The sequence below is a fragment of the Microcebus murinus genome, chromosome 14, assembly GCF_040939455.1.
Source record: "Microcebus murinus isolate Inina chromosome 14, M.murinus_Inina_mat1.0, whole genome shotgun sequence".
Lineage (NCBI taxonomy): Eukaryota > Metazoa > Chordata > Mammalia > Primates > Cheirogaleidae > Microcebus > Microcebus murinus.
This window is the reverse complement of record NC_134117.1, coordinates 25,617,599-25,637,034: the sequence shown is the minus strand read 5'-3', so window position 1 is coordinate 25,637,034 and position 19,436 is coordinate 25,617,599. Positions and strand designations below refer to the sequence as shown.

Sequence of the window (19,436 nt, the reverse complement as noted above, 5' to 3'; positions counted from 1 at the left end):
GCTCTGAGCACCAAGGAACCCCTGGTCCCCAAGAAGACAGCCTAGAAGGCCATGCAGGTTCTGCAGGAAATGGCCTCCCAGGATGGGTACAAAAAAGTTGAGAGAAATTCATTTCATGGCCAGTGGCTGCTTAGAAAAGGCGATCCCAGCATACGAATGTGATAAATGTTAACTGAGCATTAATCGCATTAAAGAGGGCCCTATAAACTTTTCATTTCTAATTAAATTCGTCCAGTGATGCTGCCCAAGCGAGTACTCTGGGCCTTTGTTTATGTGGAAAATTAAAATGCAAATACAATGGGATTTATTTCCAGGAGTGGAGTGATGGGCTAGTCCCTCTGGCTACCTGTCTCCAGGCCTGTCAGGCCAAGTAACTGCCTCTTTGGAGGTACTGTCCCCCTTGTGACAGATTCTTATGTGAAGGGAGGGCCAGAGTTCAAGGTCAAGTAGAGTTAGCCCTGGGGAGAAGATGTGGAGAGAATTACAGAGGAGAAAAGCAATAGATAGCCCAGGAACACAGGGAGGCATTGTCTTGGTTCCCCACCCGCCCTCTCTACTAACTCACACCTCTAGAGCCCCCAAACCTAACTTGCAAATAATGTCACCGCAAGCCTTCTGTGCTGCTCTGAGATGAAGGGAGTCATAGGGGGGTAGATCTGGAGGAAGCAGCCCTGCCAGGCGTATGTAGGCCTGCTCCTGGAAGAACTAAGTGGCCATCAGCCGGAAGGGCCCAGAGCTTGGATTTATCTCCAGTAGTTTGAGGGTCAGCTGCTGTTCATGCCACGGTTTCACTGGGCTCTTCCTGCCAGTGCCAAGCGGCATTGACATGGGGCAGTGGAGCACAAACCGAGGAGGACATCGTGCATGCACGCCTGCACGCACGCAGCCTGCTTCACAGAGGGAGAGCCGGTTGCTCGTAAGAATAAACAAATGTCCCTAGCAAGGAGGCCTTTAGTGCCATGATCCCTTTGATAAAAGTGGTAGCCCTAAATGCTATCGAATGGAACGATCCAAAAAAGTTCCTATTTACGCAAACATAAATTAAGTTGAGGGGAGAGAAAGCTCGGGTAAGAAAAATCATTTGGGTGTATCACTTAGCGACACTGAAAGATAGCTGTGCTGCTCTATGGATAAGGAAGTTGTAAATAGCATTAAAAAGTAGAGAGGGAAAGGAAAGGGAGGTTGGAGGGATGATAAAAGGCAGAGCACTAAATCACAAATAGGGGCACTCGTACAAAGTCACAAACTAGCTTTATGCCAAGCTTTGCAAAATCTACAGCTTGAACTGGCAATACATGGAGATACTAAGTGCACAGGCACGCAGGCATTCTGAGGGTGTCAGTGTGGAGAGGGTGGATTGGTTGCACCGTGGGCAAGCTGCTCTCTGTGCTGGACGCTGGGATTGATCCATCAGCTCTGCTGTGCAGGGATCTGATTGGGTACAGCTCTGTAGATAATCAAGGATACAGCTGTATGAGGTTTTTAAAGATCTGTAAGCACATGAGTCTCTTGCGAGCTGGATCCACATTCTAATGTATCTCCAAGGTAGCAACCCATTCCCGGAACACCGTCTGCTTGACTGGTGTTGTTGAATAGCTACTACCCCCTGTCCTCTTTCATCTATATCATTCTGGGTTATTCTTTCCCTCTTTAGTGTTCACTTACATCTCTTGGAAATGCATGAGTACTGAGGACAAACAGGTTAATGACTGTGGCAGCTCCCAAATATCTGAGTAAAAACCAAAAACTTTGGTCAATCATCTATAAATGTTGCCAATATGGTGTCAAAGATCTGGTCCACATAACTGATTGAATTTCTCAGTTTTTATCCAGGCACAGAATCAACACATTGGGAAACACCTGTTTTTGGAGAAAAATATTCCAGGAAACACAGGGTCATGGTTAAAAAGCATCTTTGATGCACTGAGTCTGAATTCTGGTTTGAAAGGAGGCTGGGCTGGGCCCTAAGTCAGGTAGAGAGCTGATGGTTAGAGCAGTTAGTGTCAGAATGAGCACAGCTGGTGAGCACTTTCCTCCCCTTGAAAGTTGGTCAGGAGGTCAGATCACTCTGTTTAAATAAGCTTATGTTGTCTGTTAGTCCTGGCTTCCATAAGGGAGTCCAAATTGTCATCTTAAGGAAGAATATCAGGTTCTTAATAGATATACCCTTTTATTCATTTATTTTTTCATTCATTTGTTCAGAAAACCCTTGCTAAATACCTACAATGCGCCAGGCAATTCACATAAAACTATGTGACATAATGCAAGGGCTCTGTGGAGGCACTGCCATCATGTGAAGCTAGCTTCCCTCCTCCTTGCTATGGGGATATTAGGGGTCAATTTTATATTCTCTCTGAACCTCAGTTTCCTCATTCGTGTAATATGGGGATAATTGCGTAGCACTCTCATAGGTTCTCATGAGGGTTAAATGAACTAATCCACATGAACCTGCTTAGAATTGCACCTGGCAAGTATTAAGTGTTCAATAAATGCTAGTTATTATTGCAATAGTAATCATTAAGTCTGTATTTCCTGTTATGTGTCTATGTCAATGTCTGTGCATTCTGGTTTGTGTATGTACAAACACTGAAATCTTTTGAAATAAAAAGAGCTTGAAGAGCCAAAAGGATATTCTGTGAACAGGATTGTGTATCATCAATGCCAGTGAGAATTATGGTCCCCTGTAAGCCCAGCTGGATTTAGGGAGAGGGCCTGCTCAGTGTATTTCCAGGGGAAAAAAAAACCCTGTATGACTCAGTTATCTGACCATTCAACAGAATTAGTCAGATAATTGCACCCTTTGTCCACTTTGTTTGAGAGCCCAGCCTCTGTGGTTTTGTGTGTATGTGTGCGTGCGTGTGTGCGTGTGTGTGTGTGTGTGTGTGTGTGTGTGTACTTTGTATGACCGCATACTCCTTCTCTGGGATGAGCCTGCTCTTGCTTAAGGAGTTGAAGGTTGGCATTTTCTGGGCTTCATGGCATTTTCGTGGTTGTGGTGCTTTGCATTTCATAGTTGTTTTTTTTTTTAAGAAAAACTGAAATGGTAGGGAAAAAAAATCTTTATTTGATGTGTTTGAAGGGTTCCTCTGATTCTTAAATGTCATGGAAAGGAGAAGAAAGGAAGGTAAACAGGAAGAGGAGGGGAACAGAGGAGAGAAAATGGAGATAAGACAAAGGGTGAGGAAAGGGGAGAAGGGGAAGTGAGTAAATATTTGGCAAATTCAAACCAAATCTGTCTACTATTGTCTGGCATATCTGGATATTCCAGGGAAGCATGAGAGTTTGGCAATCATTGCAGTTATTTCTATTGCTAAGAGGTAAAAGATTTTTTAAAAATTTCAGGAAAAAAATTTACTTTGGGCTTAATCTATTTGGTGCAATGGTTCAAAGTAACTGAACAAAGTAACTGCAAATTCTCTCATTTATTCTTTGCTTGACAACAGCAAAGATGAAAATGAAAGTTTCCCAAACTCACCTCACAATGACGTGTTTCCTATCTTCATGGGAAGTCCCAAGGAATGAGGCCAAGATGCAATCCCATTCTTGTCTCAGCTTCTCCCTGCCCCTTTGGCTTAGTGGGGTAACCAAGTACAGCGCCATGGACTTCCCTAAGATCCACACCTAAATGCTCTCACAGTCACTTACCTGCTACCTTGCATATCCCTCCCTTAGTTCTCAAATTTAATATCTAGCTTCCACTATTCCTCATTTATACCTATTAGCTAGTAAATGTCCTGATTTTTTTAAATTGGAAGGTTAATTTTTTTTAATGAGCTAAATTTGAATCTTAAGAGCTTAATTATCCTTAAATTTTTTAGTAAGTATAAAACATGTTGAGGGCTGCCGTCTTCCTTTCTGCCTCTCCATCTCTGCAGGACTGGATGCTGCCCCCTGCGTGGAAGTGGGCAGTGGTGAACTCTTTCAACCCAGCCCCTGCCACTGCTTGAATGGGCCGGAAGGCCAAGGAAAGAACTACCCTCTGTCTCTGTGCCACCTGACTGCAGTTTTTGCATATCTCTGCTCAAAACACACACATGCCTTGATTTATCTCAGGATTTTATATACATTGGCACACACGTATACATGTTTGTACACATGCACTGGCCAATCTTATGGCTGCTTTACTCAGTAAGCCCTTATAGTCATTATCATCATAATAACAGCCAACAAGTGTTTACTGCAGTAGGACTTTTATACACATGTTACATGTATTAATTGATTTAAGCATCATAAACAACCCCATAGGGCTTTGTAGGATTGTTTATGGATGAAGTAACAGGAGTACAGGGAAGTTAAATAACTTGCTCATGGTCACAGGCTAAGTAGCACAACTAGGCTTTGAATCCATGAAGTACTGGCTCTAAAACCCATGTGATTATCCACGATGCCATACTTCATACGTACTTTGGCTCAAAGGAAGTGCAGTGTGGGTAATCTCTTGGGGAACTATGTATTTTGCAGTCTCACGCCCCGCTATATATTCATGCATTTACTTGTAAGCTCAGAACAAGGATCCAGTAGATGGTCATGTGTAGTACGTGTCCCTGTACTGTTCCATGGTGTGTGTCCCTCAGTGTAGGCCACTGCTGAGCCACGTCATCTGGGGATACTACGAAGGAAGACGATGCTGATGGCCAGGGCCACAGCATGGAGCAGAATGGGAATTCTTGGAACTAGAGTTCCTGTTGTTACTCCCATTGGGACTGGGAAGTTTACTCCCATCCAGCCCCAGCATGGATCTTGACTCAACAGGCATAGGGTTTGGCCCAGGGGCTTAACTCTCCAAATCAGGCTGATGCAGGGAGGGTGGCACCAGGACCTATGCCAGTCTGGTGAAGCCAGAACTGTTCAGTGGAGCAGGGGCGGCTTGCTTCCAAGACTAGAACTGTATATTTAATAATCAAAAAGAGATTTGTCCTGCATCTCTAGAATCTTCTTTCTAAAAAGCAGCCATGCAAATGACTGGCCCAGCATAAGCTTAAAAATCTGAAGGATGGGCCCTCTCACCCACCACCACACCAAGAAGGCAATTAAAGCAATTACCGAATCATACACCACCACCCAGATCCAACATCATTACTCAACCCACATCACCAAGGAGACACCCATTAACCTAATCTCTGAGACATACATTAGGGAAAAAAAAGATGCTGATATGATCAATGAACACAATAATTCAAAGCAGAGACACAGACGCTGCCACCAAACAATACTCAAATTCCTCTAACTCAGTGTTACACGAAGTGCAGTCACCTCGATACAATACCACAAAACACCAAGTAACAAACCTTAAGCCAGCTGCTGGCATGTGTGGACACAATGCAATACATGGTAACACACAGCACAATTCAAATTCTCCATCCCATGGGCACACTCATACACAAAGGCCGAAATCATGTGGCCACTTGAGCGATAGTAAACATTGGTCAGCCGCACACAGAGATAGAGCCAGCAGTGCAGCGTTCAGCCCTTCTGCACACCCAGCAGAAAATGGTCACAGCTGCAGTCCTCCCAAGCACAGTGCAGCCTGCCAGAAAGCAGCAGCACCATCCCATTTCTCCAGCAGGTGGATGTGTCCAGACCATCACCTCCAATAAGGCCTCCAGGCTCTCGTTGCTAGTAAGAGAGTAAACTGTCCCCTGAGCCTGCTTCTGGAGACAGGACAATTCAGTTCTTTCCTGGTTGGGGTTTAATAAGACTTTGCTGTTTCTGAAAATGACAGAGTACCAGGGGTGCAGGGAAAGGCAGAGGGGGGAGCTCTACCACCTGGGTGCAGGAATTCCCCTTCCTCTACCAAGCCCTGCCTTCTGTGGCCATTCCAGAGCCACAGCCCTCTTGCTGGGTGTTCACTGAGTATCGATTCAGTCTGCAAGCAATTTTAATATTTCTTCAGGGACTTTCCAGCAACAGCACAAGTCATTAATTCACCCTCCCAAATTGCTTATTCAATAGCAGGAACATGGCTCCTGAATAAAGTCCCAGAATTTATGTGACTCGCACGAGTCAGGAGGTCAAACAACTGTTATGGAGTGAAGTTAAAAATCCAAATAAAATATTGACACTTTTTTGGGGAGGGGGAAGGAAGGAAGCAAAGGTATTTAAAATAGGTTTTTGCTGCAATGCCCCCAGGATAAAGAATGGAAGGAGACTGAAGACAAGTTGGAGTTTATAAAATCAATGGAATTTATTGCATATCTACTTGGCATTTAATAATTCTCTCATTTCCACATCCCCCCACCCCCACCCCATGCTGGCCATAGACTGAGAGATACACAGGTATACAAATGCACATTTATGCACATCAATACTAGAGCATGGACCAATATAAAAACACAATTGTGATTTGAGAATCTCAAACACCCTGGGAAGGGAACAATGATGGTTGTGGAGTCTCACTGTGGCTTATCTATTTGACAGAAAGCAGCATAACTTGGCAGATGTTCACGAAGTGGGTTTTGATAAATATATCCACTATTATAAATCTTGGATCAATGCATTGAGGCAGACATGAATACAAAGATACACTAATCAGAGAAACAGTTCCTCAAAAACATAGAAACAGAAACATATTTATATGTAGTATCATCGTGAAATCATGCACATGATTTGGAAATTAGATAGATGAAAAGAATTGAGAGAATCTGACCCCAAAACCTACCAGTGCATATAAAATACACTGAAACCTATAGCTACTTAATCTAAAATTGTGGTTCATTCATAACACAGACGTAATGCTTATCAAATACAACTATGGCTCATGCATGAGATAAGCATGTTTAGAATCACAGCCACATGAAATCTCTGTTAATTGTCTACATATACATTCACTCAGTTGTCCAAATCATGGAGGTGAAAAGACTGAAGGAAAAATTTGATCATGTCTGAATAGTTAATAAACACAAAGAAATATTAAAATACAAAATTTCCAGAAGATGTTGTATGGTTCAGCCTACAGACATTGAAGTTATAGGCCTGGATCCACAGTCTGTCTCTGATGATATTAAGCCTGTGACCTTGGGCCTCTCTGTTGTTTAGTCTCTCTGTTGTCTCTTAGGTAAAATAGAGAGGATGGCTATTTGATAGAATTATAGTTAGAATCTGAATGAGAAAATGCATTATGACAATGCCTATTTTATAGTGAATATGAAATAAATGATAGTTACTGCTTTTACTATTATTATATAGTAAAAGCTCTTCTATTCAGGCCTAGTCTCTCATTAGATTCTACCAGCTGTTCTTGATAGGACTGACTCATTCTACCCAGTGGTTGGCAGCATGAGTTCTGGAGTGAGATACCGAGATTTAGATTTAAATTCTGGCTCAGTTACTTAACAGCTGTGTGACCTTAAGCAAGTTACCTAACCTCTCTGAGCCTCAGCCTCAGCTTATACATCTGTAGAACAGAGATAATAATATTCATAGGTAATTGAAAGAACCAAATTAAATAATCCATGTAAATTTCTTTGTACAATGTATAGTGTACTATGCCTGGAACATAGTAGGCATATGTTGGCCCACTATGTTCTTTAAGATTAAGTTATTATTATTGATAATAATAATATTTATTTGTTATTAAACAAATAGTGATTAAGTACTTACCTTATGCCAGGCATTGTTGCTAGGTGCTGGAAAGACAGTGGTGAGAGAAATAGGCATGACATCTGCCCTGGTAGAGCTCAGAGTCCAGGGGAGGACTCAATGCGAATTGAGTAAGCAAGAAAACAAGGTTTCACTCTGTGCTATACCCTGAGGGGAAGGGGAGAACAGAGAGAAATAGATTGGAAAGTGAGGCTAGAGCCAGATTGCGGAAGATTTTGAAGGCCAGGCTGAGGAATTCTGCATTTATCCTGTAAGTAATAGGAAACCATGTAGGGTTTAGCCCCATCACATTCTTTCAAGTGACAGAGAGAGACTGATGGATTGTTTTTGAATACTGAGGTGGCTAGGTGAGAGGTGGGAGGGCTAGAGGCAGGGAGACCAGGCAGTTACTAAAAGGCCCTCTGTCTGCCCCTGCTCAGGTATGGGCCGCTCCAGGATTCCTTCTGCTCGCAGAGGGAGGTGGGCCTGCCTGCAGTGGGACAGGGAGGACAGACAGGTGCAGAGTCGGGCAATGAATCTACAGAAGCACACCATTCCCCTTACATCAGGCAGTCTTTGAGCCTCTGGAGCTTCCAAAGCAGGCCTGAGGGGTGGACAGCTGGTGGACCCCAGCTCTAGCCAGAAGCCCTGATAGATGAGGGCAGGGCCAGTGGCGAGAAGCACTAGTCTGGTCACGCTCTGGGCTTGGCATGCACCGCAGACTGGTTTCCAAATGGTTAGTTAAACACATTGCCCCTTAATTTTTAAACCTATGCATATCTTGAAGTTAAATCAATCCATATGCTTACCATTCATCATATAAACCATCACTATTGCCCCCTTGGGCCAGCCCCATGGCCCATCTAGCCTGGTAAATTGTCTCTGGCCTGGGCTCTCAGGGACACGTGGTAGAAGGATGATCGCCCTCATGCCAGTCTTAGAAGGCTAAGTTGATGCAGAAAATATGCCTGGTATCTAAGGAACCCGCTGGGAATTTATCATCCAGGAATGTACCAAAAACTACTTTGAAATTATTTTTATTTTTAATCTGTAGTTTGGTGTTCAAAGAGGAACTGATAGCTTCTTGAATTTTGGTGACTTTGTCATTTAGAGTCAGGACTAACAGATGGAGAGAAATGTGGATTGATGGAGTATGAGAAAGAAACTTTCTTAATTCACTAAGATTTCCTCTCAACTCTCTCAAGGATCCTCTGTGTAACCAGAAAGATGGTTTCCTCACCTCCTGGATTAAGCTAGTTTTCTCAAATATTAGAGAGTTTGGAAATTCTAATTCAGGAGGTCTGAGGAGTGACCCAGGGATTTACTTTTTAGCAAGTACCCCAGGGGATTCTAATGCAGGTAGTTCAAGGGCAGTAGTTCCCTCTTCAAGCTTTTTGGCAGGGCTTCCATTTCTTACAGCTCAGTTATGATTTCTGAGAGGCAACAAAAGAGGCAGAAGCTCCTGACACATTTGGAAGGACCCTGATAACCTGGATCCCATGTATTCCAGCCACATCCTGCTAGAGCCAGAATGGAAGGTCTTGCCCATGGCTCTGAAGAATGGCCTGACTTCATCAGTGGCCATTTTCATGCACAGAACAGTGCCTGACATATGATCAGTTGTCCAAACTGTAACCTGCAGGGCGAGTGAGTGAGTGTGGGCGAACAGCTCAAAGCTCTGCCCAGACTGCAGCCAGAGGCCATGAAAACTGGGTGTGTGTTAAATGCTGCAAGTCTGCCAGTTGGGGAGCCCTGTGCAGGGTAGAGGCTCTTTCCTTTGGGTTCCTGGGATGGGGGAGGAGGAAATAAACCTCAGTTTTTCAGTTCCTGGGATATACAGAGGGGAGATTCTAGTTCCTCAGAGTTCTCAGGAGTAGGAAGCATTTTCAGGAGAGCTGAAATTCTCCTTGATGATCTATGATATCTCACTCAAGGTTCTGCTATGAAAAGTCTCCAGCTGTTTGTGTTGCTGACTTGCCTCGGGGCCAAGCCAGGGATATGTGCCTAATATTGGCAGCTCTCAAAGACTTGAGTGGAAGCAATAACCTGCATTAGTTGGGCAAAATATCCTTTGCTGAAGCAAATATCATTTTGTCCTCTAAAATGATCCAGTTTATAATACCCAGGCAGCCCGAGGTCCCTGGCAGAGGCCCCACCCACCACTTGTGTGGCTTAGTGGGCCAGCTAGTCTGAAACATCCTCTACCTTGGAGTTCCTTTGATTTAACAAATCAGGAAAGATTTTCCCCACACCAGGGATTAAGTATTTTCTGCAAAGACTCTAAAGTTGGCAGTGTACCCCCGGGACAACTTACTCTAATTTATGCATGTATATAACACATATGCAGATACTTGACATCTTGCTCCTAAGAGCAGCCTGCTCCAAGCCTGGTCATATCACTGGTTTGTTCGAACTCCTCTAGGAACTAATTCTGTTCCCCTAGAGAAATTCCAAAGTTGGGAAGGAAGTCTGTCCTGGGCAGCTGGATAGGATTTCGTGGGGACATACTTGGAGATGCCATGCAAACTTACCATCAGCAGCTGGTTCCAGCAAGTGTTATTACTCTATTTTATAATGAGGAATACTGAGGTTCAGAGGAGCTCCTTACCCTGCATTTCTCAGAACACAATAGAACAAGGAACTAAAACCAGAATCTCAGAGTTTGAATTTTGGACTTTTGAGTATCTCTCCCCTGGAGGTCATATAACTTAATGGTTAAGGGCATGGACCTTGGGGTCAGTCTACCTAAATTCAGATCACAGATTTGCTGTTTCTTAAATGGGTGACCTTGGGCAAATTATAATCTTCCTTATCTGTAAAACAGGTTGTTGTGAGGATTTGTTGTGAACCATTTGTTGGAAGCACTTAGAGTATTGCCCAGTACATAGTACATACTCAGTAGACAGTACTTTTTTGTTTTGTTGTTGTTGTTGTTGTTTTTCACTGGAGTCTCTGCTGAAGAAGCATTGCTCCTAGAAATCCTGACCAGCCTAGTCCTGAAAATGCCACCACCTCATTCCTTCCAAGGTGAGCTATCTGAGGTCACCTCCATGCTAATAGGACCTCTTCTTGTCTCCACCTCAGGGGAGTTTTTGCACACCATTTATTATCATATAATATAATGCAATATAATATCATACATAACATAATATGATGGGTAGGTTAACTTGGAAACCCTGAGGCGGCCCGTGGATGGATGGATAGATGAATAGATACATTTGTACTAAGTATACATACATTATATCATTCTATTGATTTGTAAAAAGTTCCCGGTCTGCCTGGCTGTAATGAGATTTTTGAACTTTGCGTGGCGATCAATGAGAGGAATATTATTGGCCTGGAGAATTGATATACCTGCTCTCAGTGGCTTGTTCTGCTCCCAGGCTGCCCCGGCCCCCCAGGTGTACGATTCCAGCAGACACTTAACCTTTTTTACAGTGTCATCAGGCTAAAAGGAATCTAATAGTGACACAGGACTTGTGCTCAGCACTCTGCCACTATTGCTTTCCTGTCACAAATAATTTATAGCCTTCTATTTCCATCCCTGAGCCTGCACCCCAGCCCTGCCTCCCGCTTTCCCCCAGCTCCCAGGAATCGATAAACTCACATAGCCACAGTGGGACTTCAGGGTGCCAGGAGACAGACCGACAGACAAAGAGAGGGGAGATGGAGAGAGGGACAGAGAAAGACAGAGAGGGGAGAGAGAGACAGAGAATGACACATGGAGGAAGGAATGAGAGAAGGAGGAAGAAGGGGAGAGCAGGACTAGAGAGGAGTAAGGGGCCCTAGTGCTTTCCTAGAAGGTTGAGAGCTTCTCTTTCTTCACGAGTCTAACAAACTGTTAATGGAAGACGCATGCGGGGCTTTTATTCTAACTCACAGAGCCCACGAGACTGTTTAGATCTCCAAGTTATCGGGAAGTGAAGGCCTCCTGGGGATTTAACCAACAAGGGAGTGACCTCACCACCTGCCTCATCATCCTTTCCTCCAAAGCCCTCCCACACACCCTGAAGTCTTTGGGGTCCTCTGTGGATCCTTTCTAGTGCCCAATCCAGGACTTTGTCTAGCTCCCAGTGTGTCTTCCCGAGAGTCTGATGCAACTTCTTTTTGGGTCAGACTGTGACCCCTGCTGCTGCTGCTGCTGCTGCGGCTGCTTGTCTTCTCGGAGCTCGTGCCAGGGTCTCGGTAGCACCTGCACTGACCAGGCTGGGGCATACTGGGCGGGGAGGCCTCTTGCCTGCACCTGGCTCTAACTTGAAAGCAGCTAGGCCTAGGTGTCACCCCTCGGAATAATAATACTAGGGAGTCATCATTATTATTATTGAGCCAACCATCATACTAATCACTTTACATGGATTGTCCTATTTAATCCCCCCTCACTGTCCTGTGAAGTGCATGGTAGTATTCTCTTGTTTCACAGATGAGGGAATAAGAGACTGCCAAGGGCTTCCCAGGTAATAAGTAACAAAGCTGGGAATCAGACTGAGGCAAGCTGAGCCCAGAGCCCACACCGTTCTTCCCGTTGCTGTACTTACTTCCTTGTGAGTGTTAGAGACTCTAAGTGCCTGGAAGGCCCCATGGCCAAAGTCCCGGAGGTCCTCAGGAAAGGGTGAGCTCTCATCTGAGATGGTGGAGGAGGAAGTGCATCCTGTGAAGGAATGAGTGCTGGAAACAGAAGTGGGGAGTGGGCACCCTGGCGAGGCAATCTCTCCGTGGAAATGGGAAATTACACCTCCCAGCTCCGAGTAGAGCTGTGCCCTTCAGGGTCCCACCCACACCCTGCAAGGACCCAAATCTGGGGACTTGAGCATCTAGGCCAAACATACCTAAGGCCATGGGGGACACAGGCATGTCTGTCTGTCCCCTGTGAGGCCAAGAATGAAAAAGAACTGGAGAAGGAGGAGGGGGAGCATGAGGAAATAGTATCAGGCAGTCATCCTAAACAGCTGCTTAGCATCATCCTTTAACCCCTGGTAAGAGTCCCATGAGTTGCTGGGTCATTGTATGAGATGCAAGAGAGCTGCGGATGACCATCAGGTTACCACAATCCCAGTTTTTAAATTTCCTGAGATCAGCTGTGGGGCCTGGCAAGTGCCCACTGCCTGGGGTCATGGATGGACACCAAGAGCCTTAGTGACTTGCAGCAGGCACCCTGCCCAGCTCCTCCCCCCCCACACCACCAAGCTGCTGTCAGGGAGTAGTGATTTTCCATCACTCGCTGCCTCAGCTAAATCTACACCAGTGCCCCTAGGGTCAGAGGCTCTGGGTAACAAAGACAGAAACCCCTCCAGCCCGTCCAGTTATCTGTCTCACCTAGCCCTAGCCCTACAGTTCCCTTAGTCCATAACCCATCCGCCCTCAAGCCAGAGTCACCCACAGGCCCAGTGAGACCTTAGAAGTTTTTGCTGCAGTGAATTAGGAGCAGCTTCTCTGAGCTGCTCCTCATCTTTCTAGACTTTTCTTGTAGACAAGTCTACACTGTCCTCAGCTATTGTCTTTTCCATGTGACAGTGCTCCAAATCTTCCCCCTAACTTTTGAGAGATGACCTTACCTTCTGCTTTGCTGAGAGATAAAAGTTGTATAAGCTCCTTTTCAAAGCTTTTGGCCACCTGAAAAATATGGCATCTCGGGCTAAGACCTCCCCTCTACCCTCCAGACCATTCTTCTTCTGTCTTGCTGTCTTACCCACGGTCCCTCAGGCGACTTTCCTGGTCTTTCCTTCTTCACTGGTTCTTCCTCCTCAGCCTACAAATTCATCTGGGTCTTTCTTGCCCTAGAAAGCCTTCCCTCCACGCAGCTGACAGTTCCATTCTCCAACTTCCACACTTTCTCTCCTTTCCTGTTCTACAAACTTCTGAAGGCAATAGTCTAAGCCTACTCTCACTGCACCCTGCTCTCTTTCCTCCCTGTTCACTCCCCAACCTCATCCCGTCTGGCTCCTACTGCAGTCACTTCGCTGAGACTGCTTTCCCCAGTGTCACCGAAGGCCATCCAAATCCCAAATTTGTGCCTCTTCTTGTTCCCAATTTCCTTCAGTCTTCATTTCACTGTTGGCACCATGGGTTATGTTTCTCTTGAATATTCTTGTCCATTGACTTAGGTGAAAACACCCAATCCTGGTTCTGCCATTTCCTGCATGGCCAAGTCTCTGACTCCTCTGCAAGGTCAGGTTCATGTCCCCCAGTGTCCACTCCTTAGGTCTCTCATCCCTTCCAACACTGCTTTCCTTGACGGTCCCCTGAATCCACGTCTGCTGTGCCAGCTGATGCATGGGCACGTCCACCTGGACACTCCCTGGCCATCTCAAATGCGGCATGTCCAGGACCAATGCTGCCACTTCCCCCCAAAACCAGCCACCTCCCTGCAGGCATATTCCCAACAGTGAGACACACCACCCAGCTTCCAGTTACACAAAACTGGAGTTTTAGAGCCATGGTTGACCCTAGCTAGTCAGCAAATCCTGGCCTTTAGCCCTTTCCTGAGACCAGCTCCACGTTGCCTCATGCCCATGAGTTGCTTTACTAGGATCAGTGTGCACGTGTCCTCTCTAGTTTAGACATTCCTCATGGCTTGAGACCCTGTAAACCTGGTTCTGACAAGTTGGGAGAAGGATGATAAAATAACAAAAAACAGAATTTGGAGACTGAATTCTGACTTTGCCCCAATGGGTGGTATGATCTTAAGTGTGGTACTTAACTTCCATTAGCTTTAGTTTGCAATCTGCAAAATGAGGATAATAGTATTACTGAAGTTGTGAGAATGAACAGCAGTACATATAAGCAGCGTGAGTGGTGTCTAACATCGGCACAGAGTAGATGTTCAGTAAGTGGACAGTAGCGATTATCATCATCACATCTGAGCCTGCAGCTTCTTTCCTTCTACTCCCTCACATGCCTCCGCTGTGGCTGCCTGGCTGGTCTAGGCACTAACCCCTGTGACATGTGCTCTCTGGGCTTCCTGGCTGTGCTTCCACCCTCCTCTGGCACCTGCGTGTAATGCCCTCCCCTGCGTTTCTTTGTCCACCTTGGGACCATGCTATTTTTTACTGGGGAAAGAGACCCCGGGGATCCTGTAGTGCAGCCCCTTTATTTTACAGCTGAAGAAGCTGAGGCCCAGAAAAGATGAGGGGTGAGCCCAAGGCTATGTGGCCTCTTAATGACAGAGCCAGAACCGGGACTTAGGGCCCCTGCTGTGTGGCCCAGTGCCTCTGACATCAGCCCCTCTCTGCTTTAAAGATCAACATCAAGTTCCACCCCTCAGCGACTTCTTCCCAGTCCCCCTGCCTGCAAGGGGGATGTCTCCTCCCTGCATCCTTTTGGCACTAACCACCTGATCCCCCCCGGGTGACTTGGCTTTCTCTGGGTATAAGTGTTCACTGCCCTAGGAGGTAGCAGCTGTGTCCCTGTTGCCGCAGGTGCTCAATGAACATTGGCTAGAGCCAAGTGGGTTGTGGCTTGTGGCTACCTGGCTGGCTGAGGTGAATATGATTCACACACCCCTCTGTGGGAGGAGCAGCATTGTCAGAAAAGTTGCTTCTGAAGGCCTCTCATTTGGACAGTGGGTGGAGGGGAGCTTCCCTTAGTCCTGGCCTCAGTGTTGGTCTTTTGTGTCACTGAGCCCCCAGCTTTTCAGGTCATAGAAAAGCAGACTTATCTCAGCCCTGGAATGTTTGATTTGGTCCCCTCCTCCCAGGGCATACAGGGAGAGCCCCAGACTTTTCAATTAGGCTGGCAAAGATGCTGTGATCCAAGTAAGACCCTCAGAAAAGGAGGCCCTAAGCCAGCCAGCTGGATGGGGACGGGCCTGTGACTTGTCTGAGGGCAGTAAATGGGCTGAAGAAGAGGTTATTCAGGGCCTGACATCTGGCAAAGGGACCTTGTGCTATGTTGGCATCCTGGGGACAAAAGGGTTACCTGTGACCCAGCCCTGGCTACTTCCCATTAGTTCAGGATATAGGGAAATCTCACCCACCCCACCCCCGGACTCTGGAGGACTGTGACACAGCCCCAGTAGGAAAGCCAGCTCCAAAATGATCTCAAACCCAGGAAGTCTTGGTACCTGGAGGAGATGCCTGCGTGGTTGAGGAGGGAAGGTGGACAACAAGCCACCAGGGCAGTCCCCAGGCCCAGAAAGAGAGAGCATGCTAGGCTCCACTGGCTCTGCTGCCCCGATCCTCACTACCAAAAATCTCGCTGAGGTTTGGATGAATTCTCACAGCAGGAAGGAACACAGACTTCCTCCACCCAGGGCTGTGCTGGGTTGGATCGGCAGAGCCAACAGGAGTCTGCGAGGGCAGGGGTTCGGGGAGCAGATGGACGAGGAAAGAGGCTAGGAGCCTGGGAGAGAGACAGCTCCTCCACGGCGGCCGGGCTGGCATTAGCCGGGCAGGAGCGGCGCGTGACGTGTGATGCTGTTGTGATGCTGTTGCAGAATCATCCGGACCAAAGTTCAGCAGCCTTTCCACCCAACGCCGGATGGGGCTGGGACAGGAGTGACTGCCCCCGGCCACACCATCGGTAAGAGGGCTCAGGGCAGGTGGGAGGAAGTGGGTCCCACCTAGGGAAAGCCAGGAAACATAACTTCACCCCTGGGACCTGCCCACCCTAAAGGGGTCCGAGGCCCACCCAGTTTCCTAGTCCCTTTTTCCCTGAGCTCCTGTCAGCTCAGCGTGTCCCTGAGGGAGACTAGTTCAATAGGCTTTTTGTCTGCCTCCCACCCATGTCACCTCACCTCTGCACTGCGATAGTCAACCTCTCCCCATTCCTCCCTCCCTCTCCCTCTCCTCCCCTTCCTTCTGTCTCCCCATCCCTCTCCCAATCCATGTTTCCTTTAGCATTTCTTCTTTTTTTTTTTGAGACAGTGTCTCACTTTGCCCAGGCTAGAATGAGTGCCATGGCATCAGCCTAGCTCACAGCAACCTCAAACTCCTGGGTTCAAGTGATCCTACTGCCTCAGCCTCCTGAGTAGCTGGGACTACAGGCATGCGCCACCATGCCCGGCTAGTTTTTTCTATATATATATTAGTTGGCCAATTAATTTCTTTCTATTTATAGTAGAGACGGGGTCTCACTCTTGCTCAGGCTGGTTTCGAACTCCTGACCTTGAGCAATCCGCCCGCCTCGGCCTCCCAGAGTGCTAGCATTACAGGCGTGAGCCACCGCGCCCGGCCAGCATTTCTTCTTTTTCTTCTCCTTCCTTCTTCCTCCTTCTCCATCATCCTTTGTTTTATCTGATTCCGTCTCCTCTGTGCACCCTCTTTCTTTCACATCAACTTTCTTACTCCATCTTTGTTTATTTTTTAAAATTGTCTTTTCTCTCTCCCCTCCTGTCCTCCTCTTCCTCTCTCTGCCTTTCCTTTTCTCTCCTCTCCTTATGTGCAGCTCTAGGTCCGTTCCTCTGTCTCCCCCCTCCTTCCTCATGGCCTCTTCTCTCTCTGGCCTGTCACTCTTGATCTCTCTGTCTGTCTCATCCACTCTGTCGTTCTCTGCCCCTCTCTATAGTCCTTATTTATTGACCCATGCACAGGAACTCTGGTAGACATGGGCCTGACCTACAGGAGCATCTGCTGACACCCGCCCTGTGCCCCCAACACACACAGGCTGTCTTCCCTTTGGCTCATGGAAAACTTGGTGCTGCTTTAGCCATACAGGAGGCCTGGGGGATGAGGGGCTGGGATGCAGTTACATTTTTCCTGCTGCCCCTCTTGGCAGCTGTCCCCTTCTCTCTTGACCAGCAAGAAGTAGAAATGACTGGTCCCAGCCCTCCTGGAGTTGGCAGGAGTTGTTGTTTACTAGGCCTGCGTTACAGCGTGTGCTGGGAGGGAGGGTTGGGCCAGGCTGTACCTGAGTTGATCACCGTGGAGTGAATGAGTTCACTAGTCTGTGTCCTAAGGGGAAAATTAGGAACTTCTCAAGTTATTTCAAGACAAGAAGCAACTGGGAGAGAGAACTGCACACTCCTGCGGAACATCAGGACCAGCCTTGTGTCTCCTGGAGAATCAGAGGCAGATCTTAGAAAGTCACGGACTCTAAATCAGGATTGGCAAGGACTCAGCCCAGGAGACCAAGGAACAATGAGCTAGGGTTTGATTAGCAGGATTTGCGCAGCCCTGGAGCCTGGTTGAGCTGTGCAAGGAGGCATCCAGGAGCTGTGCTCTCCAGAGGACCACCGGGCTGCTTTCTCGAGAGAGTCACCTCTGGTGTTTCCTGGGCCTGCACTCCCTCTGTCTACAGGGGAGTGAGCTTAAGGGCCCTGGTGAAACCCACAGGTCTGCAGACAAGGCCTAGAGTTGACTGGCCACCACTCACCCCAGGGCTGCACAGGAGCGAACAATAGCCTGAACTGTATGGGGCAACATGTTTCCCCCTTAAGCGTCAGAGGAAGAAGGGCAGTGTGGGCTCCTCATCCCTCCTGTGTCCTCTTCTTCTCTCTGCCCCCAGCCTTGGGGCTTTGGCCTGTGATCACAAGTGCTATCCTGACGGCATTTCCTCCTTACTCTCGCCCAGTTCCCAGCACGGCCTCCCCTCCTGTCTCCAGCGCCTCCAATGACCCAGTGGGGTCCTACTCCATCAATGGGATCCTGGGGATTCCTCGCTCCAATGGCGAGAAGAGGAAACGTGATGAAGGTAGGGAGGAGGGAGAGGTTTGGCCTCCTCTTTGCATGCTTTGTCCTTGGACCCAGAGCTCCGGTTTCGGCCTGGCCTTGCAGCTGCTCTGCCGTGAGATCAGTTTTAGTGGCAAAGCCCAGGTCCCCCCACTGCCCTGCTGGCTCCTGGAGAGAGGGAGGAAGGCTGCTGGTGGGGCCATCGGCTTCACCATCTGCTCAGCCACCCGCTGCCTCGCCTTCCCTGGGACTCACCCCATCTCCCTGTGGGATGCTGGGAGGAGAAGCATGGGCCGCTTACCTTGGGAAGCTTTTGGAGCCTGGAGACAGCTGGTCTCTGATCTGAGGATGAAAGGCCAACCTACCTCGTCCTCACCTGATCCCAGCCCATCAGGAGGTGGGGGAACGATGTCACGTTCAACAAACCCTTGTGTCCTTTCTCTGTAGCACATGGACACTGCTTCCTGGGGCCTCTCTCTGTTCTTCTCTGAGAGTGCAGATGCCCTTCGGGCTCCCCTGGTCCCCTCCCTGCTCCCCGGAACTCCTTGAGGTGCAGCCAGGCTGTCGGGCAGGGAGCTGAGAGAATGGGAAATAAAGAGGAGGAGGAGGAGAGAAGAAAGGAAATAAGGGGAGAGGGTGGTAGGGATGAGCTTGGAACAGGTGGTTTTCAGATATTGTGACATTGGGGTTCCCTTGGTGACCACCTGGTTCTCTTCTGCATGAGGCCAGGGCACAGGGCTGGCAGACTCAGAGTAGCAGACACCAGTGTCGCAGGCCTGCTTCCCTCCTCGATTCTCTCGTGGTCCCTGCTGGGGAAATAGTGGTCTCCTGGCCCTAGGAGGGTGTAGGACTTTAAAGGTATCTCCCATGAAATAGAATCCTCAAACAGCGAGCACGAGGGCGCCCACACATGCCCTTAGCCGGGTCAGTCCATATTTATGCCTGTTGTCACTGCATCTTGGCCAGTCAGCATCTCCTTTTTCTCTCAAAAATGTCCTGTTTGGACAATAAATTATACGGCCATCCCAAGCATAGACAATCCCTTGGTGGGGGAAGCTTAGTGGAGTAAGAACAGAGAAAAGGGACACAGCTGAGCGTCCCCAGACCCAGGCAGAGGGAAGAGAGTGTGAGAGCCCCAGCCTCCAGCGGAGGGGCCGGAGTGGAGGAGAGGCCTAGGCCTGGCAAGACAGTGATGACCTGGTGCTGGCCTCCTTCCAGGAGCCCTAATGGCCTCGTTTCACAGGGAAACAGCTT

General features: G+C 47.8%; 1 protein-coding gene across 3 annotated transcripts in view; it reads left to right on the top strand.

Annotated features, from left to right (window-relative positions):
• Positions 1 to 19,436, top strand: part of PAX2 (paired box 2) — an 89,733-nt gene that overhangs the window by 26,981 nt on the left and 43,316 nt on the right. For all 3 annotated transcript variants that reach the window (XM_076009847.1, XM_076009849.1, XM_076009848.1), the window contains 2 exons: positions 16,010 to 16,095; positions 18,085 to 18,204. In XM_076009847.1, coding sequence (XP_075865962.1) covers positions 16,010 to 16,095; positions 18,085 to 18,204 — 206 coding nt within the window. The remainder of the gene's footprint in view (positions 1 to 16,009; positions 16,096 to 18,084; positions 18,205 to 19,436) is intronic.